Below are 23,205 nucleotides of genomic sequence, written 5' to 3'. Positions count from 1 at the left end.
AATTTCCATGCAGTAACCACGTTTAACCACTGGGTGGCGCTACATAGCTGTAGATCAGAGTCAGATCTGGACTCACTGTTCATACAATTCATTTAATACAGCTTTGTATTTAACTAAATGCTCGCTGGCGCCGGTGTTGGTGTAATTTTGTTCTTCTTCACATAATTCTTACATTTTCAAACTGCAGAGTTGTAAACTGATTAAGTATAAATTGATTCAATTATCTTTAAACAAAAAAGTACAAATAATTTAAAGGCAAAACTTAATTGGCAGTTAATATGAATGTAGATTAAGGGATAATTTGAATTTGTGAGCTAAAATAACGAGGAAATGTATTTGTTTGACAAGATAAAGTGAGTCTGATCATCAGTAAAACAATTTATACAACTTGAGACAAAATGTTACCTTTAAAACTGGTTTATTCACATTTTTAAGGCAGCAAGTGAAGTTTAGTTTCTAAGTTTGACCCACTTTTTAATATCTTGATATGTACATAGAGTATGTGGCCGATACAAAATTGTTTGGACTCAAAAACAAATAAATGAATAAGCACAGTTTTCTCAAATTACAAAAAGAACAAAACTAAAAACAGAAACAAAACAAAACAAAAAAAAAACGAGTCCTTGTGGGTTTTGACACTCCAGCAATGCATCCTGGGAAGTCTGGATGTATTAGTTTAATTTCTTAAAAGCTGTCCTTCCATCCAATTTATCATTTGAAGTCAAAACTGTTCTAAATAGAATTAAAAATTTAAAAAAAATTAACCAGATATTAACAAGAAATAAGTAAAATCCACATATTTACATTGAGTAAACTACAAAAGATGAGTTGATTTGACTAATTTACTTAATGTTTTACAGTGCATGCATTTGAGGAAGTGGTAATAAGTGTGTAGAACCAATACTGCCTTCATTTTAGTATTATTTTGTTTTACTAATTGATTTTACAAGTTTTGTCTATTATATTTTGTCTGCCTGAACATCATTTCTTGCTCAATATCTGATAACTGCTTGTGTAAAATCTGTGCAATAATGACATCTCTATAATTAGTACTTGTGTTTATTTTTATTTTTGTACTGCATTCCTTCAATGTTTGCACCATCTTATGACACTGCAAATGTCCCCACTGTGGGATTAATAAAGGCTTATCTTAACACGTTGGTCAGTTCAGGTTGTTTTTAAATGTGCTGCATCGATAAATAAATTACCCAAACTTCACAAATGCTAAAATCATAATAAAAACATTAATGCAACTGTTTGCAAACTGTTTTATTTTTCCGTGGCTGCATCGTTTCTGTTTGTGCATTTTTATTAATTGGAATTTTTACACATGAACTCATCGTTTTCACACGATAACACAATCAGTGCTGCATCTCCTCCATGTCCAGAATGTTGCAGCCAGCAGATTCACGACTTTCTGTCCTGTTCTGATCCAGACTGACCCTAGAGTTCATTACCTGCTCCAGCGTTTGGTGAACCTGGCTGGACCCTACCGGTCTTCTGATGGAGCTCTGGCTGCAGACCGAGCTGTGGCCTCTGGAGGGCGACAGAGAGCTGAAGGCGGTGTGGTACTGAGGCAGACCCGTGGGGGTAACAGAGGAGTGGATGGGAGTCTGCTTCTGCTTGTAGGTTTGCTCAGAGCTCAACGGCGGAAGGGTTGAGTTAACCGTGGAGCACAAGGGGCGGGAGCTGCTCACGGTATGGACAGGTGAGTTGAAGATCACCTGAGGAGCCTGACAGACCGCCTGGAGGCTGCTGAAGGCCGAGCCGATGCCCAGCAGCGGCGGGCCTCCCTGGGGGATGTAAGGGGAGGTCTGGAAGGGTCCACAGGGGCTCTGGATCCGGCGGGATGAGGTTCCTTCTCTGTCCGAGCAGCACAGGTGCAAACAGGACGACATGGGGCTGGTGGAGGGCAGCAGCGAGGAGCTTCTGCAGCCCCACGAGGTCCTGGCCGGGTGGCTGATGGCCTCGTGGTGGGGGTGCAGCGTGGCGGAGATGTTCAGCGGGACACGAGGCTGCCAGCTGCTGGAGGTGGTGACGCTCGGGTCGGGGGCCATCTGCAGGCCGTAAGAGTACGAAGAAACCGGGGAAGAGTAGTGCAGCATCGCCATGTGGGGCTGCAGGAAGTGCATGATGTCATGCAGCTCCTTAGCCAGGTTGGACACTTCCTGGTTCAGGTTGTTCACCTGAGAAGAAACAGAAAAGGTGACGGCGGAACGATATGGATGTCATGAATCAGAATTTGGAAAAAATCCACCTGTCCCAAAACCCACTTTCATTAATGGTAGCTGTGGAGATTGTAGGCAGGACAAGTATTTGGGCACCATCCTGGATGACAAACTGACTTTTGAGGCCAACATGGACAACATCAGTATACCATCCATCCAATATCTATACACCGTTTAATCCTCATTAGGGTCACAGTCAGGCTGGAGTCTATCCCAGCTGACTGGGGCCAAGGCAGGGGACACCCTGGACAGATTACCAGTCTGTCACAGCGCTACATATACAGACAAACAATCACACTCACATTTAGAATAATCAGTTAACCTCAGTTAACCTTTTGGACTGTGGGAGGAAGCCAGAGAACCTGGAGAGAACCCACGCATACACAGGAAGAACATGCAAACTCCATGCAGAAAGATCCCAGGCAAGCCGGGACGCGAACCGGGGATCTTCTAGCTGCAAGGCGAAAGTGCTAACCACCACGCCACTGTGCAAAAATCAGCATAATAATATACTTTAGATTATGGGGATATTATTTACATGCATGCTGCCTCTACCTTATTGCAGCGGCTGGACTCTGGATGTCACAGTTCCTTACGCTTTATCACTAACTCTCCACTCCATACCCATCACCGTGTTCTGTATGATCTGATTTCCTGGCCTTCATTAACCCTCGTGTCGTCCTGCGGGTCAAAATTGACCCGTTTTAAAGTTTGAAAATGTGGAAAAAATATATATTTTCACAGGGAAACTTCTGATGTCCACATTTTCAACATTTTTGGGAAATCTCTGAACATTTTTTGGTGGAAAAAAATGTTAAAAATGTTTCTTAAGAACGTTCACAAAAAAAATATTTTTTTGTGAACGTTCTTAAAGAACATAGTTGAAGTTTCACTGATATATATGTAATCATTTTAGATATTTTAAGGATTTTTTGGAAGATTTTGACTCATTTTTTTGAAAATACTTACAAGAATTTTCTTGCCAAATTGGGGGTATTTTTTAAAAATAAAACTTTCAAGGGAAACTTTGAAGGAATTATTTGAATTTTCTTCCTGAGGGTTTTGCAAATTTTCCGAAATTTGGGGATTTTTTTTGCAGAATTTTTGGATTTTTTCCAGACAAGGAAACAATATTTTTTGATGCCCGTAAATGAGGACATCAGGAGGGTTACGCATAAGGAGACAGCAGCACTGGTGCATCTTTATTTGCAAAGCATTACTGGGCAAACCATCGTATTCAGGTACATTTCTTTCACCCATCAAGAACTTCTATGAGTCTCACTCTGCTAGATGGCTGCACTTACAGGTACCCAGGATTCACTGGGGGCTTGGCAGAGCAGTTTTCTCCCATAATGCACCTTGGTCATGGAACAACCTCCAAAACACTTTAAAGCTCAGCGATTCTCTCCTTAAATCAATTCAAAAACTTGCTAAAGGAAAATGTAATCCATGTGTGCCACTGCCTTTCCTGATCTGTTTTTTTTCTTTTTTCTTTGTTTGTTTTTGTTTGAATCCGTTTCAGTATTTCTTATTTGTTTAAGTATATCTGAATTGTCTTAATTGTTTCTTATTTACTGTGAATATTTTGCATTCTCTTACATTGACTTCCTGGTAAAATAAAGGTTGAATAAAATAAATAGATAAAAAATATATCTGCAAAAAAGCCAACCAGAGACTGTTTGTTTTAAGGAAGCTGAGGGATTTTATTGTTGACAGTTCGCTTTTAAAAATGTTTTACTCATCTTTTATTGAGTCAGTCTTGACTTTTGCAGTGATTTGCTGGCACAGGAACCTCTAATAAAAGCAGCTGGGGAGCACTGTCAAACTTTGCCAAAAAAATTCCCTGGCACTAGCCTGCAGCAGCTTGACAAATTTTTTTCAAACAAGAGCTATTCAGAGAGCAAAAGTCATCTTAGCCGACCCATATCACCCTCTGTATGCTGAGTTTCCACTTTTGCCTTCCGGAAAGAGGTATACCTTTAATAAGTGGGCCAAATCAAACAGATACCTCAGATCATTGTTCTCTCAGCTGTAGGGTTTCTGAATAAGCTTTAAGCTTGTGTCCTTGCACTCAAGGCTTCATATATGGTCATAATAACTCACCTGATGACATTTATTATTTATAGCTATGTGTCTATGCATTGTACTGGACTGTTTTATAGTATGAATTTCGTTGTCGACCACTGTTGCAAATCAAATTGCCCAAATTGGAACAATAAAGACTTTCTAATCTAATCTAATCTACTCAGACACCAGAAGGAAATCATCACTAATATCTCAAACAATTTCAGCTCGACCATCTCTGATTTGCCAGAAAATTTTATAGCACAGAATATGGACATTTATGAAGACATTTGTGACATTTTTTGCTTGATATTTAAAACACTTTGAAAGATAGAACTGAATTAAAAACCTGCAGTTCAGAGAGTTTGTCTGATATTGGATCTCACCTCTTTGTTCAGTTTGCTGATGTTCTGTCTCACTTCTTCTGTCTCCAGAAGCAGGTTGGCATTAACCTGTAGCCGATCTGAAAGAGGATGGAAAAGAGAAAAACAGCTGATTTAAGAGATATATGACATTTAATCTACCCTGAAATGGGTCAGGAGTGTTCAGATCTAACATTTTCCTGTTTCTACTCAACCTTGCACAGTTTATCTTTATCCCTCTGAACCACAAAACCTGCTGGTGGGTTTGAAAGACATGATATCTATCAAATATCAGAGTCAGAAACTGTAAAAAAGAAAAAAATCATTGGATTTTCACCTTTCTGGCAGTCCTTGAATGTAGCATGTGTGGTGTGCAGCGCCATCAGGAAAAATTATGAAAGTTCTAAGCTTGCTAATTTTTGTATCTTCTTGTGTCTTTGTACAGTTTATGCCAGTTATTTTTCATCTTCTTGTGTAATTTTTGCATCTTTTTGTGTCTTTGTGTCATTTTGACTATTTTTTGCATCTTCTTATGTAATTTTTGTTTTTTGTGTGTCATTTTTGTCTCTTTGTGTCATTCTAACTGTGTCCTACTGACAGAAGACATTTCTCAGTTTTCTATCTTCATAATTGTATTGTTTCCATAGAGGTCTTTATATTGATATATTTATATAGACATTTTTGAGTTATCTCTACACTGTTTTGCATCATTTTCATGTCTTTTTGTGTCTTTGTGTCTATTTTGCCTGTTATTTTTGTATCTTTATGCTTCACTTTTGCATTGTTTTATGTAATTTTTGTCCATTTGTTCCATTATAAATGCATCTTTTGTGTTTTTATGGGATTTAAAAAAAAATCTATTTGCATCTTTTTGTGCTATTGTTGCAGAGTTCTCTCTCTTTCTTCATAGTTGTTCTGTTTCCATAGTAGTGCAGGACTTTAGATTGCAGTTAAAAATGAACCACAGTGAGAAAAGAATGGGACACAGACAAAAAATGGCAAGAAACTCCTTGGAATTCAGTCTTGCAGAGACTTTACCTGTGACATTAGTCTTGGTCTCGCTCTGCTCTACATTAAACTGAAATGTGTCACTGTTGTCCTCAATTCCATCCACGACCCTAAAAGTTAGACAAAAGAGAGTTACACAGTTTTAAATAGATAGAAACAGGTTATTTTAATATTTCTGGGTGCAGCAGGTAGAATGCGTCACCTGGGGCTGAGGGTTAAGGGACTAACACAAGGTAAGGAAGGCATTAATAGTTTGGCAGGTCGATGGTCGGTGGTGATGCTCGGTAAAGGAGATGGAGAGAGTTCCTCCCCGATGAAAGTCTGAGGCGACGGACTGTGACCTCGGCCTCCCTGGACAGGTGATGGACACAGGTGCAGGGCGCCGATGTGCCGGAGCTCCTCCCCCAATAAGGTGCTGAGGTGAGGCTGGTGGACAGGGCTGCTCATCGCCTGCAGCAGAGGAACCCTCCTCTGCTGGGAGCTTTTCAGGTCATCATCTTGTTCTTCATCGTCGGCCTCGATGATGAAGGGTAGTTTGTGGTCCGAAACTTGACCCTGAGGGGAGGAGAGTCGGAAAAACTTGGTGAAGCCGGTTGCAAGGTTTTCTCTACGAGCGATTTTTGGGGAAATATACCCAAAATATCCCCATGAAGACATAGATAACAAGCATAGCATCAAACACAGCATCTACTCTGGTGGACAAAAGCTCCATTTTGGTCTCCTCAGACCAAAGAACCTTCTTTCAGTTGACTTCAGAGTCTCCACATGTCTTCTGGTGAACTCTAGTCCAGATTTAATATGAGCTTTTTTCAACAGAGTCTTTCTCTTTGTCTTCCATAAAGCCTTGACTGGTGAAGAACAGACACCAGTTGTCTTGGAGTGTTCTTTAGTCTTCATGGTGTAGTTCTATCCAGGAGTTCTGATCCACCAGTGACTGGACCTTCTAGATACACAAGTCTTGATACTACAATCACTGAGACACATTCACTGACCTCAGATCATCTTTATTTCACCAACTGTGGGAGTTATAGCAGCAACTGGCTGCACCTGAGTCGAATTACTCACTTTAAAGGGGTTAAATACTTATGTAGTCACTCATTTTATATTTTTAATAATGGGCATTACTTTGTGGAAATCTGTTTTTACTTTCGATAAATCAGCTGCTATTTTCCACCACAGTCCAGTAGGTAAACCAGACTAATACCTTACTTAGGTAATTATCTTCACACATACCTGAGACATCCTAGGAGTCCACGGAAACCTGGTCACACTCTGCAAGTATGGAAGTCAGAATTAGCAAGAGATTACAATCACATTGTGTATCTGGTGGTATGTATGGTGTCCAGTACTGGTATGTTTCTGTTAATGAGCAGCAACAGCCACTGTTCTGTGCTGGAATTATATTAAACTACATCATCCTATTTACCTCACTGCCCTCCCTCAGGTTGTAGGTGAGGTTGTGGTGGATGTCGGAGCTGAACCGCCTTCCATACTCTGGATAAAGACCCAGAACCTCCCTCAGAGCCCGGACACTGATGTGCTGCAGGTCACAGTAGGTCAATGCCTTCACATCGGCGTTGGTCTTTATCACCTGGTCGTGTTCTGGGAGGTCGGCTCCAATCAGGTCACCTTTACCTGCAGGAGTTAGTACGCAAACAGAGGAGTTAGTGACTAAAAGATAAAGAAACAAGCACGAGGTTGAGTGTTTCATCACTGACCCAGGATGGCCAGAACCATGCCGTCCTTCAGAACCTCCAGGGAACCCGAGCAGACGAAGTAGTTGGCCTGCAGGGCGTCTCCGTGGCGGATCAGGAATTCTCCCGGAGCGCAGAAGGAGGTTTTGATGTGCAGCGACAGCGAGCGCAGACACCCCCTGCTGGCTCGCTCGAACACCGGCAGCTGCAGGATGTCTTTGTTCAGGTGCATGGCGATGTCGGCTCGGAGCTCGTCGGGGAAGTCATGCAGCAGCTGAGAGAGGATGAGGATAAAAACAGGAAATCAACCAACATTTGCTAGTCAAATGCACATGCTGCACTGCAAAAAAAAAGAACATTGTACATTTTACTGTTATTTCACTTTTTTAAAAAAAAAGTTGAACATTAAAGCATGCCACCATTTATTTATTGTTTTTGGCACAATTGTTGCAGGATTTTTACAGGATTTGCTTTTATTATTACAGTGTACATTGCTCCAGGAGGTACAAATGGCCTCTTTTCTTTCTAAGTAGAACTTTAATCTCATTGTTATGATAATTCAGTTTGTCATGGGGTTTCTCACAGCCAGCATTGATGGGCTTTTTGATGCATTTAACAACTTAAAGATTCAGATAGTCTTGTCAAACATGGATAAAACCACATTTAAAAGAACTTAATGCAGCTCTAAACAGGCCTCTCTTTTCACATTCTTAATAAATGTTTTAACTCCGGACACTTATTTAGAAGTATTTGACTTCAATGTGCTGCTACCGTAAGAAGTCTGGTTTTAAAGGGTAACATTCTCACATGATGTGCCGACCGCTCAGCAAAAACAGACTCAATGTGCTAAAACCAGCTTGTTCTCACAAACAGGTGTCTGTCTGCTGCCGTCAATGCTGAATTCATTATCTCTAGATGGCGATGGTGAGGGTGTTAATGAGCATTCTCTCTATTTCAGCTCCAGCCCTTTTAATTACAGGGAACTTCTCCTGGATCGGCTCTGTCATTGTTTCTGAAATTCTATTTGCAACAAAGTGCCGCCTACTTATGGAAATGGAATAAGCCTCCAGAGAATCAGGAAGTGCCCCACATTTAATAACGTCATTTCTGAATTGAGATTTAAAGGCCTGCACAGAATGTACTTTTTCTTCTTCCTGAGGACGTTAACTGAAGCCCACGTAGTCTTCAGGTCATATACTTGTTGGTTATTTCTTAAATAGTGACAAATTTTGCCAGAAAAAAAGCCATCTTATTGGTGGAAAAACAGTACAACAGAAGTGAGAACACCTCTGTCTAACCTCATTTGAATGTGAAATGATTCAAAATCATCATTTCAGAATATTTTATCTTAACAACAATCTTAAACAAACACTTTAGAAAGATTATATTAAGAAGTCCGTTCAACAAAACTGAATAAACCTGTCATCTGTGAAACTGAACTGGGTACCCCTGTGATTTCCTATTAGTTTAACTGCATTAATATAGTTATAAAATTAGCTATGTGGAAAACAGAACTATGTAGTGAATGCATAGTCCTGACAGTGAAGCACTCCATGGTTCCATAAGTAAGAGAATTTTCAGAAGAGCTGAAAAATGTGATGGTAAGGCTTGAAAAAGATCCTGGAAAATCGACTAAAAATTAAATCAGTGGTAGCACAGCTGCAGCTGCAATCAGGAGGTATAGAAGAAGCCATAGTAGCACTAATCAGTGCTGCAGAGGTCGTCCTCCTCAAATGACTCCACAGACTGTGAACTACTTTCACTTTTCAGCTGTGAAAAACAGATTCACACTTGGCACAGGAGTTATTAATGGAAATCAGAGTATCTGTGAATCTCAGACTGTGTGAGGGACACTTCAGAACATCAACCTCTATGTACGGCATTGAAGAAGAACAAACTTGTTGCTGTTTGGCACTAAACTACAAAATGAGAATTTGCAACAAAAAAACTCATATGAGACCAAAAGAAGCTTGTTCAGCTCAGATGGAGTCTAGCATGTTTGGTGAAAACTTGATCAGTATCGAAACCACAGTTAGTGCATAGTCCTTTTTCAGTAGATTCAGTTGCAAGAATTTTCTATTGTGGGGCCTGTAATTTAATATAGTTAATCTCACATAGCAGCAAACACCCAGATGTCCTAGTTAGAAGTGATTCAACATAACCCCTGAATGAACTACAAGATTGCTGCTAACTGGTGATTTCTCACCCACCTCATTGGCGTTGATGCCGTTGTTGACTGACCAGGTTGCCTGAAAATACTCCAACATCCTCTGCTTCAGCTGCTGGGGAAGCCGATGCACTCGGATGAAGTCTTTAAGATCCTTCATTCTGGTGTGGTACAGCGACCGCCGCGAGTACATGCGCTGGATGATGGCGGTCACGTTACCGAAGACCACGGCATGCATCAGGGCTGGAGGAGGCAGAGGAAGCAATGCTGGGATGATCTCAGAACATTAATCTGAGGATAAATTCAATGATTTCACCTCTAAACTCACCGCCCATGAGCATGATGCAGATGGAGAAGATCTTTTCGGCGTCTGTGTTGGCGCAAACGTTGCCGAAGCCGACGCTGGTGAGGCTGCTGAGGGTGAAGTAGAGGGAGGCGATGTAGGCGCTGGGTATGGATGGTCCACCCATGGTGCTGTTGATGTACGGAGTCTCCAGACGCTTCCCTAGTTCCTGAAGCCAACCTGGGGGAAGAAGTTTATCCTATATAAGATCTTAGGTGACTAAACCTCTCTCATAAAATAATGGTTCAGAAGAAGGTTCTTCACAACGGCATCATCAGCAGGAGAGATCTTATATGTAGGGGATAGATCTTCACATGCTTCATGTGTTTCTTTAAAGTTCCTTCATTCTTGTTGGCATTATTTGGTTTGGTGACACATAACAGTTTGAACAGCAATGCTTTCCAGCTCTTTCTGGGGGATCCTGAGGTGTTCCCAGGCCAGATGAGATACATAATCCCTACGAGTTCTGGGTCTGCCCCGGGGTCTCCTCCTAGGCGGATGTGTGCTGAAAACCTCCAAAGGAAGCCTCCTCAGAGGCATCCGAATCAGATGACCAAACCACCTCAACTGGCTCCTTTCGACATAAAGGAGCAGCAGCTCTACTCCGAGCTCTCTCCAGATGTCTGAGCTCCTCACCCTATCTCTAAGGCTGAGCCCAGCCACCCCGCGGAGGAAGCTCATTTCAGCCGCTTGTATCCGTGATCTTGTTCTTTTGGTCTCTACTCAGAGCTTGTGACCATAGGTGAGGGTTGGGATGTAGATGGACTGGTAAATTTAGAGCTTCGCCTTGTGGCTCAGCTCCCTCTTCACCACAGCGGTTCAATATAATGCCTATTACTGCTGAAGCCGCACCAATCCTCCTGTCCATCTCACACTCCATTTTCCCATCACTCATGAACAAGATCCCGAGATTCTTCAACTCCTTCACTTTACTCCCACAAAATAAGACTTACATACACATACAAATTTCTTAAAATTTGTATTACTCAAATACAAATTCAATACTATAAATATTTTTCTCAAATGAGTGACAATGACCAGTAAAATAATTCTTGTTTGTGTAGTTTGCACAGCTTTATGTATTTTCCTGGCTTTAGAACATGTGTGTTTTCATTTTTTAGTTCAGTAGGTGACCCTGGACCTCCAACAGCTGATATAACGGCCGTCCTACTGGGTGATATAATGCTGATAAAGCGCATCAGTGCTGATTTAATGCAGCTGCTCTGTGATGTTCACTTCCTCTGGACCGGCTGAAGCTGAAGTAATGCTGCGGCGTTCAGGCGTGATCCGAGATGTTCACCGTTTCCCTGCTGCCGATAAAACAGACTCTAACGAACATCCTCTGGTTGATTAATGAGTGTTTCAACAGTGAAACTCACCGATGTCCCAGGTGATGGGGTCGCTGCTCTCTATCTCCTTGCGTCCGATGACGTACCAGACGCAGGCCATCCAGTGGGCCAGCAGGGCGAACACAGACATGAGCAGGGTCAGAACCACAGCGCTGTACTGGGAGTACCGGTCCAGTTTCTGCAGCAGACGCAGCAGGCGAAGCAGCCGGACCGTCTTCAGCAGGTGGACCAGAGACGTCTGGACAGAAAATACAACATACAGGACCAATTTAGACTTTTTTATTTATATGTAGGTTTAGTCCTCAAACAGATTTTTGTTATATATTTATCTAACCTGTTAGAAAATGCAATTTCACAGAGTTTTAACAGACTTTACATTTTATTTTCTTGTTTTTTTCAAACATAATTTCAAATACACATAGACTTACATCAATAAAATTACAAACCAAAAATTACATAATAATTATAATAAGAATGTGAATAGCTGTAAAAAAAAAAAAGAAAAAGAAAATGAGACATTAATAAAATATAAAAATATTGTTGATGTAGATTCTCAAATTTATTAGGATTTTACAAATCTTACTTTTTAAATAATAGATGAAAACATTAATTATAGGGTTAATACTGTGAATATATTTCTAAAATTATTGAATTAACAGAAAAAGAACTGGTTCTGTAATTTTACATATGTTTTATTTGTTAAATGAGAAATATCTTGTTGAAAAATACTGAAAAATGTTTGCAAAATTTGTTTTTTATGTGATAATAATTTGCTTTTTTTAAAAGCAATATTTATTTGTCTTATAGTTAGATTTTATTATTGTTTTTACACATGTAAACATACTTCATTAAACATATAATTGAGGCTAGAAGATTATAATTATTAATTATATAAAATTACAATATTTCTATCACTGGGTTATAATCTATTATTTGATGGTATTTTTGTCTCTGGTCTCTGGAGGAATCAAACCCTCACTGAAGTCTTGAAGTCTTGCAGTCAGAGGCTGGAAAGTGTAAAACAAAGGGACGTATTAAACTTCCAGATAAATAAAATAACAATCTCACCACGGTGATGTTGAAGGCATAGAGAAGGTCGAAGGGCAGCGCTGCGATCAGATCCACAAAGAACCAGGTGGTGCAGTAATGGAGGTAGATGGATCGAGCATCGTAGACCACCTGACCTGACTGACTGACGTAGGTGGTCCGGAAGTTCAGGATAATATCTGGGAGGAGCCAGAAAGTTAAAAAATAACAGAAAAATATCCTAAAAGAAAGTACAAGTATGAGCTCAGTTAAGTTAGATGATATAAGTAAAAATATGCTAATCTAAGTTAAATTAGGTTAAGATAGAATTAGATAAACTAAGCTATTAAGTTAATGATGAGATAAAATAAGTTAGATAAGTTAGATTAGTTAAGACAGATATAGTAAGTTAAGATACATTAAGTTAAGCCAAGGTAGATAAGTTAAATTAGATAAGTAACGGTACGCTAAGCTAAGTTAAATTAAGTTAAGATAGAATTAGACAAACTAAGTTAAGTTAAATTAGATGAACTAAGTTAAGCTCAGTTAGATTCATTAAGTGATGGTAAACTGAGCTAGGTTAAGACAGAATAAGACAAGTTAAATTAAGTTAGATAAATTAAGTTGTATTAGGCTAAGCTAAATTAAGTTAAGATAGAATTTGATAAACTAAGTTAAGTTAGATAAGATGAGTTAAGCTGAGTTAGATTAGTTAAGACAGATATAGTAAGTTAAGATGCACTAAGATAAGTCAAGGTAGAATAAGATAAGCGAAGTTAAATTAGATTAGTAACGGTATGCTAAGTTAAGATGCACTAAGATAAGTCAAGGTAGAATAAGATAAGCGAAGTTAAATTAGATTAGTAACGGTATGCTAAGCTAAGTTAAATTAAGATAGAATTAGACAAGCTAAGTTCAGTTAAGTTAGATAAACTAAGCTAAGTTAAATTACATAACTTAAGCAATGGTAAGCTAAGCTAAGTTAAATTAGGTTAATGTAGAATTAGATAAACTAAGTTAAGCTAGATAAAATAAGATAAGGCAAGTTATGCTAAGTTAGATTAGCTAAGTTATAGTAAACTAAGCTAATTTAAGATAAAATAAGATAGACTAAGTTTAGTGAAATAAGATAAAATAAGTTAAGATGAAACAAATGAAACTGAATTACGTTAAGGTAGCTTAAGTGAAGTTGAATTAAGATAAGATAACTTAAGTTAGATAAGTTCAGTTAGACTAGATAAATTAAGATTAGATTACATTAAGATGCATACATTTGGGTAAGTTAAATTAAGGGAATTCAGATTAAGATTAGGTTAAGTTAAATAAGATAAGATAGTATAGAATAAGAACAATAAGTGAAGATAACATTTTTTAAAAAGTTAGGGTAAGTCAAGTCAAATTAGGAAATTCTTTTGCTGGATACTGTTCAGAAAACAAAATAAATTACATATAATTAGAGACTAGGTACTTTACATCTGAAGAAATATTATAAAACAGGTGAATAGCTGACAGAAAATGAACACAGTAAAAACGTCTTTACATCAAGATACAACTAATTAAAATCGGCAAATCCTAAAAAAAAAAATGTTGTAGCAATAATTAATCTATGAATAACAGAAGGGAAAAAATTAAACAGTTGGCAATGGTGAGATAATGTCAGTCATTTACTTATTGTTTTACTTTAGGTTCTGCCAGTCTTTAGTTATTTTTGGAAACAGCTGCGCTCACCATCAGAAAACACATGGCTGAAATGGGAAAGCAGTATTTCTTCACTGCATTAATGATCCCTGCCAGTATATCTGACTTAATGTGTTTTTATGCACTGAAAATCTGAGCTCTCCTTCTGCAGAAACACTGAATGTACCGTAGATTGAATTTCAGTGATTCATGGACAGGAATTTGACCTGTACCATAAAAAAAAGAGTAGCATGTGTTAGCAGGTGAGCTAATTTCGTGTCACCGTCTGTCCCCAGACAAACTTGTTGAGAGGCATGAAGTCAGCGAGCGCTGAGACAGATGTGCTATCACACTTCTGTTGGAAAAAAAACTGGGACGAAGTGAGAGAAATCTAATTATGATTCATAACCTGGGGCAACAGAGACACCCTGAGTGGGCGAGAAAAGGTAGGAGGTAGCCGTGTGTTAGCCATTGCCAGGGAAACAACAGCTGCACAAATATAGCTGGCACTTAATTTAAACTTAACATTGTTGTCTTTTCATAACGCTGCTTGACATGCTTCGGCATAAAAGGTCAGCTGCTGTGCAATCAGCATCGAGGATGTTAGTTTAAAATTACAGAGCTGCAAGCCTCCAATTATCTTGGTGAAAATGTTAGATAACAGCCTCCTGCTGTCGGCAGAAAGATGTTTATCTGCTTGTTTAATTTGGTTTCGAGATTGTGAGGATACATCTCTGAAAATACACCCACGACTACAATAATCACATTACAATATTTAACAGAACAGATATGACAACCCTGTGCAATACCACTTAAATATCACTTCTACGTTGAACAGAAGCTATATATCTCATGTGAAATGAAAATCTAACAGTTTAGGTTTACTATATTAAGAGATGTTCTGCCGTTTTTCAGTTGTTCTTTGCTGGAGGATTTGTGTTGTTCTACTTTTCTCTTGAGAATTCCATTCTTCACTGTCAGGGCTATGCATTCACTGTGGTAGTCCTGTCCAGGTTCACAGCAAAAAAGTCGAACCCCATCTTATCCCAGTAAATTTATCTTGGTCTCATCTGCCTAAAGATTGCCAGATGAAACCACTGGATTCAAATTCCAGGTCATAGTTGTCACCTTTTTTCCCATGATTTTGGTCCGTAGATGGTTCTTTTGCTGGAATATTCCTCTTCTTCTAGTTTCTTATCAGACAGTATTTTGGTTTCTCTGTGGACATCCATCTATAAATGTCATCTCTCCAACACCTTTTCCACTCATGCAGCCCCATATCATCACACTTCTACCACCGTTCTTCACTGTCAGGACTATGCATTCACTGTGGTAGTCCTGGTCAGGTTCACAACAACATGCAAGACTCCATTTGAGCCCAACTAATGTATCTTGGTCTTGTCTGATCAAACAATGTGCTCTCAGTATCCATCTGGCTTCTTTCCATGACCTTTCGCAAAGTTCTGTGCTGCAGTATTGTACCAAAGCACAAGCAAAAGGGATTTCCTTGTCCTTCATCCATAGAGGTTGAGGTTCTGAAGTGTCCTTCACACTGTCTGAGCTTTACAGAAACTCTGATTTCCATTGACAACCCCTGTGCCTGAAGCAGCTGCTGTCAGACTCTAGAGGCAGATTGTTAAAATGGCACACTTTCTGTGGTGTGATTTTAGTAGGATGACTACTGCAGCTCTGATTAGTGGTACTATGGCTCCTTTTGTACCTCTTGATAACTGCTCCAACTGTGTATCACAGAGTTTTCGCTGATCTTTCTCTGTCTTTTTATATCTTTGTGAAGCGTCACAATCATACTTTTCAGCTCATTGTAGTTTTCCATGTGGGGCCAAGATGCAGGCAAACAAACAGACACAGCCCATAGGTCTAAAATTGAGAAGATTCTGGTGTATACAGTTCATTTTATAACTAAGTTCATGTGTTTAGGCTGACTTTATGTTGATTTATCTTTTTCAACTTTGCAAAGTCTCACAATCTGATTTTTAAATGCCAATGGCAATTATTTTCCATGTAGAGCCTCAATGTGCTTCACTGTCAGGGTTATGCATTCACTGCATAGGTCTGTTGCTCACATAGATAATTTTATAACAATGTTCATGCTGTTAAACTAATTGGAAATCACAGGTGTACTCAGTTTCAACATATTCTTTGTTAGGTATTTGGCTTACATGGTTCATAAGAGGAAGTAATGGACTGTTCAACTTGTAAATAAGTAGTAGTCGTAGTAATAGTTATTGAGTAGTGATGCACTTTTGAATCATTTGACGTAGACTCCCTTCCTCTGTATCCTGTATAGTGCTGCAAAAATGAGTTATCTTACTAAAGAGGTTAGATTAAAGCCTCCTACTCTCTGATGAAAGATGTTTACCTGCTTTTCAATTTAGTTTCAAGGTTATACAGCCACTGAAAACAGGCCTCATGACAGTGAAGTCTTTATTAAACCACTTACCGAGTATAAAGAGCATCTCCACTGCTATGTCGCTGCCAATGGTGCTTCTGCTGACAAGTGAGCGGCGGTCATTGGCCTCATCGTGGCTGACGAAGCAGACGTTGTAAGGCACCATGACGGCGACATAGAAGGTCGCCAGCAGGATCAACCAATCCCACAAGGCCTTGGAGACGCTATAGTGCAGCAGAATGAAACGTGACTTCTTCACAGCCGCCACCTTGTACTCGGGAAGGGATGGTTTCTGGAACACACTCTGAAAACATCACATGGACTCAAATCTCTGATGTGCTCGGTGACGTCCTGGTTTTAAAACAGTTGACACAGTTGGAGAGAGCTCAAGAGTTGCACGTTTTACATGTTTTTTCCATACCAAACAGCTTTAAATGAAGAGTTTTTTACTTGTCATATGCAGTATAAGGAAGGAAATGCAACGTGACTGCAAAAACAACAAGACATGATGAGACAAATATGCTTTAAGAATAGAAAATGTCATAAATAGTTAGAAGTAAATTGGCTTAGGTGTAACTCTACAAGGTGAGAGTGCTCAGTTCTTTTGTTGACTGCTAAAGTAAGTAAGTAAGTAAGTAAAGTTTATTTCTTAAGCGCTTCTCACAGATAAAAATCACAAAGTGCTTTACAATTAAATACTAGAAAATAAAACAAACAATAAAATACATTAAATATAAAAATAAATACAATAAAATACATATACAAGACAGGAGGAAGAAATTGTCAACCAAATGTTTTCCTGAACAGCAGTGTCTTCAAGCCCTTCTTAAAAGAGTCCACAGATTCAGCAAAACGGAGAGACATTGGTAAAGCATTCCACAAAGTTGGGGCCACAAACTGAAATGATCGCTCTCCTCGAGTTTTATAGTTAGTCTTAGGAACTTCAAGCAGATTCTGTCCAGCAGAACGAAGAGCACGACTAGGGGAGTATGGAGTCAACATCTCCAATATATAGTGAGGAGCCTGACCATGCAAGGCTCTGAAGGTGAGAACTAAAATCTTAAAATCAATCCTGAATTTCACAGGGAGCCAGTGTAACTCTGATAACAAGGGAGTGATGTGTGATCTCTTTGAGGTTCTTGTCAAAAGTCTTGCTGCTGAGTTTTGGACTAATTGCAATTTTCTAAAGACAGTCTGATTCAGACAAGCAAAAACAGAATTACAATAGTCCAGCCGCGAAGATATAAATGCATGAATGACTGTTTCTAAGTCTTTCCTGCACAGCATTTTCCGAATTTTAGAAATGTTTCTTAGATGGTAAAAGCAATTTCTGACAACCTGTTTGCAGTGTGTTTCAAAGGACATGGCCTGGTCAAACACAACCCCCAGGTTTCTGAGGCTGGGTTTGACAGTGGGGCCAAGTGAGCCAAGATGCTGCTTAATCAGTGCAATTTTATCATCAGGAGCAAAGATAAGTGTCTCTGTCTTATTTGAATTTATCTGCAAGCAGTTTGATGTAAGCCAGTCCTTGATAGCAGACACACACTCGAGAAACAATGTCAAACGGTGACATTCAGACTGAATTTTAAAAAAAACATCATGTGGGTTGGGGCGGCTCCCCGGAGAGCCTGCTGCCGCTGCTGGAAAAAATCCTAGAGGAAACACTGGTAAAAGCTGTTATTTTAACCCTCCTGTTGTCCTCCTTCATGGGCACCAAAAAATATTGCTTCCTTGTCTGACAAAATCCAAAAATTCAGCAAAAAAAATCTCTAAATTTCTGAAAATTTGCAAAACCTTCAGGAAGAAAATTCCAATAACTCCTTGAAAGTTTCCCTTAAAAGTTTTATTTAAAAAAAAAAAATCCCCAAATTTGGCAAGAAAATTCTTGTAAATATTTCAAAATTATTATTACTCAAAAAATGATTAAAAATCTTCGAAAAAATCCTAAAAATATCTAAAGTGATTACATATATATCAGTAAAACTTCTAATATTTTCTTAAAGAACATTCACACAAAAATCTACCAAATCCAATGATTTTCGCTGGATTTTGGTTATTTTTTGTTTTTAACATTTCTTTTTTTCCCACCAAAAAAATGTTCAAAGATTTCCCCAAAATGCTGAAAATGTGGACATCAGAAGTTTTACTGTGAAAATATTTTTTTTTCCACATTTTGAAACTTTAAAACAGGTCAATTTTGATCCGCAGGACGACACGAGGGTTAAGGATCAATAATACTAATACTCATGCATATTGGGCTGAATGATCTAGATCAAGTTTTTTTATGTGCAAAAAGACATAAAACGTTGTAGAAAGAGTGCAGAGTTACATCTGTGTTAATTTAAAGCAAGATGGGATTATTGTGTTCAAAAGATGTGCAACCTTAAGGCACAGAGATGAGTATTTAGGGGTTAAATGAACAACTGTAGAAGGTTTGCACTCACATCGGCCAGTTTCTTCTTCCCTCTCTTGGTAAACAGGCTGTTCAGGTGATGCAGGATCGTCCTGCCTCTTTCTTGAGCTTGAGAAAAGTGCGACTGGTTGGTTTTTCTGCTGCGGTGAGCAGCTTCAGACGCACCTGAGTGCAAAATCATTGTATTTACTAAACAACATCACATAAAAATCACATTTAACGTGACATTTTGAGTTTGAAACCGCCGGGATTCACCTTCTCCTGGAGCATAGTGGTGACTTTTCCCGTAGGAGTCACTGATGTCTTTGAAGGACAGCAGGAACAGAACCACCTCGCCTTTCTCATTTTTAATCGGTACAATATCCAGGAGGCACCAGAAGGGATTCCCTGGTTTTTAAAGAGAGAAAAGCCTCCTTAGATCAGGTTCTGGGCCAGATGTTTGACGTAGCAGCAGCTGCTCACCGTTCTTGCGGTAGAAGCAGACCTCCCCCTGGTACTCCTGCTGCCCCTCCAGAGCTTTGTCCACCTGCTGGATCACGGTGTCGCCGGTCTCGGCTCCGTGCAGGAAGCTGCAGGTGCAGGTTTTCTGCATCACCTCGGTCCGGACAAAGCCGGTCAGCTCGCAGAACCCGTCCGAGCAGTAGACGATGGGGTAACCATAGCGACCCTGAGCGTTTCCCAGCAGGAAGTTACTGTCTGAGAGGAAAATGAAAGGAAGTGAAGCTGAAAGACTGATTGATGCCTCCTGAGTTATTGCATATAAGATCAACCAAATCTGGAAAAATATCTCCTCAGAATCAGCTGATTCTTTATCTATGATAACTTTAGGATGTTTAGTGCAGCAAAGTTTTTCCTTCATACTGTGAATATTTTCAGAGTTACAGGCTGCTGAAGGACATAGAGGTTAAATATTAATGGACTTTTTCCATCATTTCTGAGCCTCAGAACTTCATCAGTACAGCAGAGACACTCATGACATTTTAGGATGAAAAACACATTTGAGTTCTGGTAAAAACTGACAGCAGATCAGTTTTACATCCATCCAGATGTCTCAAAACAATAAATCTGTTAGTTTTCTTTCATGTTTTAAAACTTTGACTATCAATATTACGGGATGTATCATAGTTTTAATGTCACAAAGAGACAAAACTGTCCCAAGAACATGTAAAATGATCAAAATCTCACACTAAATGACAAAAACAAGATGCAAAAGACTACAAACAAGAAGAACAAGACACAATGTACCTAAAGCTAGACAAAAAGCAAAAAAAAAAAGAAACACGACACAAAATGTCACAAAACAAGAAAAACGTGACACGAAACAGGAAAAGAGAGATGCAAAATGGCAAAAAATTAAAACAAAATGATCACAACTAGACAAAAAACTGTCCTAAAGACACAAAACAACACAAACCTGATGTAAAATGTCGTTTTTGTCATTTTGCGTCTCTGTCTTCCTCTTTTGTCTCTTGTTTTTCTTATTTTGTGTCACATTTTTGTTGTTTAATATGAAGTTTTAATTATTTTACATGTCTTTAGGACAGTTTTGTCTCTTTGTGACAAGAAACTATGATATATCCCATAATACTGATGCTCACAGTTGGTTTTAGAGACCCATGGATTTATGTGATGAATATGACGATGATGATATGATTTATTTGATCATTTTGTGTCTTGTTTTTCCTTTTGTGTGCGTGTTTTGTTATTTTGTTTCTGTATTTGTTGCTTTGTTTTCTTTGTAATTTTTTGTCTCCCTTCTGTCATTTTGCATCAGGTTTGTGTGAGACTTGGTTTTTGAACTGGTTTGAGACTGCTTTTGGAACACTTTGGAACTGTTTTTGGACTGGTTTTAGACTGGATTAAGACTGGTTTTAGACTGGTTTTAGACTGGTTTTAGACTGGTTTTAGGCTTGGTGTAGGATGGATTCTGAACTGCTTTTGGATTTGGTTTTGGAATGAATTTTGGGCTTGGCTTTAGGATGGCTGCTTTAAACATTGTTTTGGACTGCTCTCAGATTGGGTTTTTTGAAAGGTTTGAGGCTGGTTTGAGAATGCTTTGGGCCTGGTTTTTGACTTAGTTTGGGACAGGCTTTAGATTTGATTTTGGACTTGATGTCAGACTAGTTTTCAGCTGGTTTTAGATTTGGCTTTGGTTTTGTTTTACACTGGGTTTTTAATGTTTTTGGACTTGGTTGTGGACTTCGTTTTAAAGTGGTTTTAGGCTGGTTGTAGATTTGATGTTGAAGTGCTTTTGGACTTGGTTTTAAACTCTGCTTTGTAGTGACCTCGGACTTGGTTTTGGGATTGTTTTGAACTCTTTATGGATTTGATGCGGGGCTGGTTTTTGGCTGGTTTCAGGTTGGTTTGGGACTGCATTGGGACTAGTTTTGGTATGCTTTTGGAATGCATTTTGGGCTTGGTTTTAGACTTGGTATTGGAATAATTTTGAACTGGTTTTGGACTTGATATTAGATTAGTTTTGAGTCAATTCAGGGCTGATTTTAGATTTGGGCTTGGATTTGCTTTACACTAGGTTTTGGACTAGTTTTGGAGTCATTTTAAACTGGTCTGTGACTGCTTTTTGACTTAATTTTGGACTAGTTTCAGGCTTGGTTTTGGACTGGTTTTTACTTAGTTTTTGTACTTTGAGGGCCTACAACTGTGAAAATATTCACAGTATGAATGTAAGATATTGCACGGCTTCATTAAATGCTAAAGTTATTGTCCATAAAAACATCAGTCGAGTCTGATTCATCTTTCTTGGTTTCAATGGATTCATTTTGACAAGCTGAAATAAAGCCGCCTCCCTCATTTATTCAGCTGCCTGAGTGATTTTAAAGGATAAATCCTGAGTCCTCTCGGCTCTATTGTGAAGAGAAACCAGCAGCACACGTCTTTTCTTTTCTAATGTGTGTCTGCTTTCAGTCAGTTAGCTGTTCAATACTTGGACAAATAAACCGAGTCCATTGAACGCGTCGTCATTCATTCATTCGCTCTTTGAATGTTTGAATGTGAGCAAATTAAATTTAAAAGATTGTTTGCAGGGAAAACTCTCTCATGATGATGCCGAGCGGCCGGTTTCTAACGAGGCTTTGAGTTTGAGGCAGCAGAGTAAACACAGCAATGAAACCAGCTTCTATTCAGACCGAACGTTCACCTGATTGGCTTTAAACGAGTTTTCAACCCAGATATAATTAGTGGGCGTTAACGAAGCGCTTGCTCCGCCAGAAGAAAAAAAAAAAGATGTGCAATTAGTGATGTGTGGATACTTTCTAGCTGACATGAGTGTCTTCAGTTTAATCTCACATGAAGCTAAATTGGGATCCGTTCCACACTTGTGTTGCCATGGCGATGTGTGCAGCAGAAAAATAAAACATATGGTAATGCTTCCATTCGCTTCTCAGGGGTTACCAAGACACTGTGGCCTCTGAAAACACAGATAGTGGAGGAAGGACTCAAAGCATCTGGCCTGGTTCTGGTTCTTCAGGTTGAAGGTCTTCCATTAGCTGGTGGGCCAGAGTCAGTTCTGTCTGTATTGAAGCCAAACTGTCAGATTTCTGTCTAAATGGTTCTGATTCATGATTAAAGTTTCATCTTGGTGAATCCCCCCATCAGCTACTGGCTGTTTCCTCCCTCAGCCTGTTTCCATTTATTCAGTTTATTCTGTTAGAGAAAGAAAGAACCCAGCAAGCAGGAAACGTTGCAGACTGGTTTTAAGGTTAAGCCTGGTTTTGTATTAAGTTTTAGACTTGGTTTTAGACTTGATTTTAGACTGCTTTAGACTTGGTTTTATGCTTGTTTTGGACTGGTTTTGGATTTTGGGCTTGATCTTAGGATGGTTTTAAATGTTGCTATGGACTGGTCTCAGACTTGGTGTTGGACTTGTTGTTAGACTGATTTTGGACTGGTTTAAGGTTTGTTTGGGACCGGTTTTTTACTTACCTTTGGACTTGGATTCAGAGTTGGTTTTAGACTTGGTTTGGACAGATTTTAGACATGGTTTTAAACTAATTTGAAACTGTTTTTGGGCTGTTTTCCATTGTAATCATGGACTTATTTTACGCTTAGTTTTGGACTGGTCTTAGACTTGGTTTTGGGCTTGGTGTTAGACTGGTTTTATACAAGTTTTGTACAGATTTTAGGTTTGCTTTAGACCTGGTTTTAGACTTGGTTTTGGACTGGTTTTGTGTTTATTTGGGACTGATTTTCTACGTAGTTTTAGACTTTTTGATGTGATTTTTGATTGGACTTGATTTGGACTGGTTTTAGACCTAATTTTAAACTAGTTTAAAATTTGATTTTGGACTGGTTATGGACTTGGCTTAAAATTATTTTAAAAATGAACTTTGGACTGTTTTCAGTTGTAATTTTGGACTAATTTTAGACTTAGGTTTAGACTTGTTTTGGAGTTGTTTTGTACCTACTGTTAGACTTGGTTTTAGACTTTTCGACTTTGGTTTTTGA

At 39.0% G+C, this 23,205-nt stretch overlaps 1 protein-coding gene across 1 annotated transcript in view; it reads right to left on the bottom strand.

The window, feature by feature from the left end:
• Positions 1-328: 328 nt before the first annotated feature.
• Positions 329-23,205, bottom strand: part of kcnh4a (potassium voltage-gated channel, subfamily H (eag-related), member 4a) — a 28,706-nt gene continuing 5,829 nt past the window's right edge. The window contains exons 2-16 of the mRNA XM_035940895.2: positions 19,204-19,437; positions 18,997-19,128; positions 18,773-18,906; positions 16,380-16,632; positions 12,284-12,441; positions 11,246-11,453; positions 9,852-10,046; positions 9,567-9,766; positions 7,381-7,630; positions 7,089-7,297; positions 6,896-6,934; positions 5,865-6,217; positions 5,693-5,772; positions 4,679-4,755; positions 329-2,186 (exon numbers count right to left, since the gene is read on the bottom strand). Of these exons, the coding sequence (XP_035796788.2) occupies positions 1,362-2,186; positions 4,679-4,755; positions 5,693-5,772; positions 5,865-6,217; positions 6,896-6,934; positions 7,089-7,297; positions 7,381-7,630; positions 9,567-9,766; positions 9,852-10,046; positions 11,246-11,453; positions 12,284-12,441; positions 16,380-16,632; positions 18,773-18,906; positions 18,997-19,128; positions 19,204-19,437 (3,347 nt within the window). The 3' untranslated portion in view covers positions 329-1,361. The remainder of the gene's footprint in view (positions 2,187-4,678; positions 4,756-5,692; positions 5,773-5,864; positions 6,218-6,895; positions 6,935-7,088; positions 7,298-7,380; positions 7,631-9,566; positions 9,767-9,851; positions 10,047-11,245; positions 11,454-12,283; positions 12,442-16,379; positions 16,633-18,772; positions 18,907-18,996; positions 19,129-19,203; positions 19,438-23,205) is intronic.

Source organism: Amphiprion ocellaris, chromosome 19 (genome assembly GCF_022539595.1).
Source record: "Amphiprion ocellaris isolate individual 3 ecotype Okinawa chromosome 19, ASM2253959v1, whole genome shotgun sequence".
In the NCBI taxonomy this organism is placed as follows: Eukaryota; Metazoa; Chordata; class Actinopteri; family Pomacentridae; genus Amphiprion; species Amphiprion ocellaris.
The sequence above is the reverse complement of the archived record's forward strand: the minus strand, read 5'-3'. Positions and strand labels throughout refer to the sequence as shown.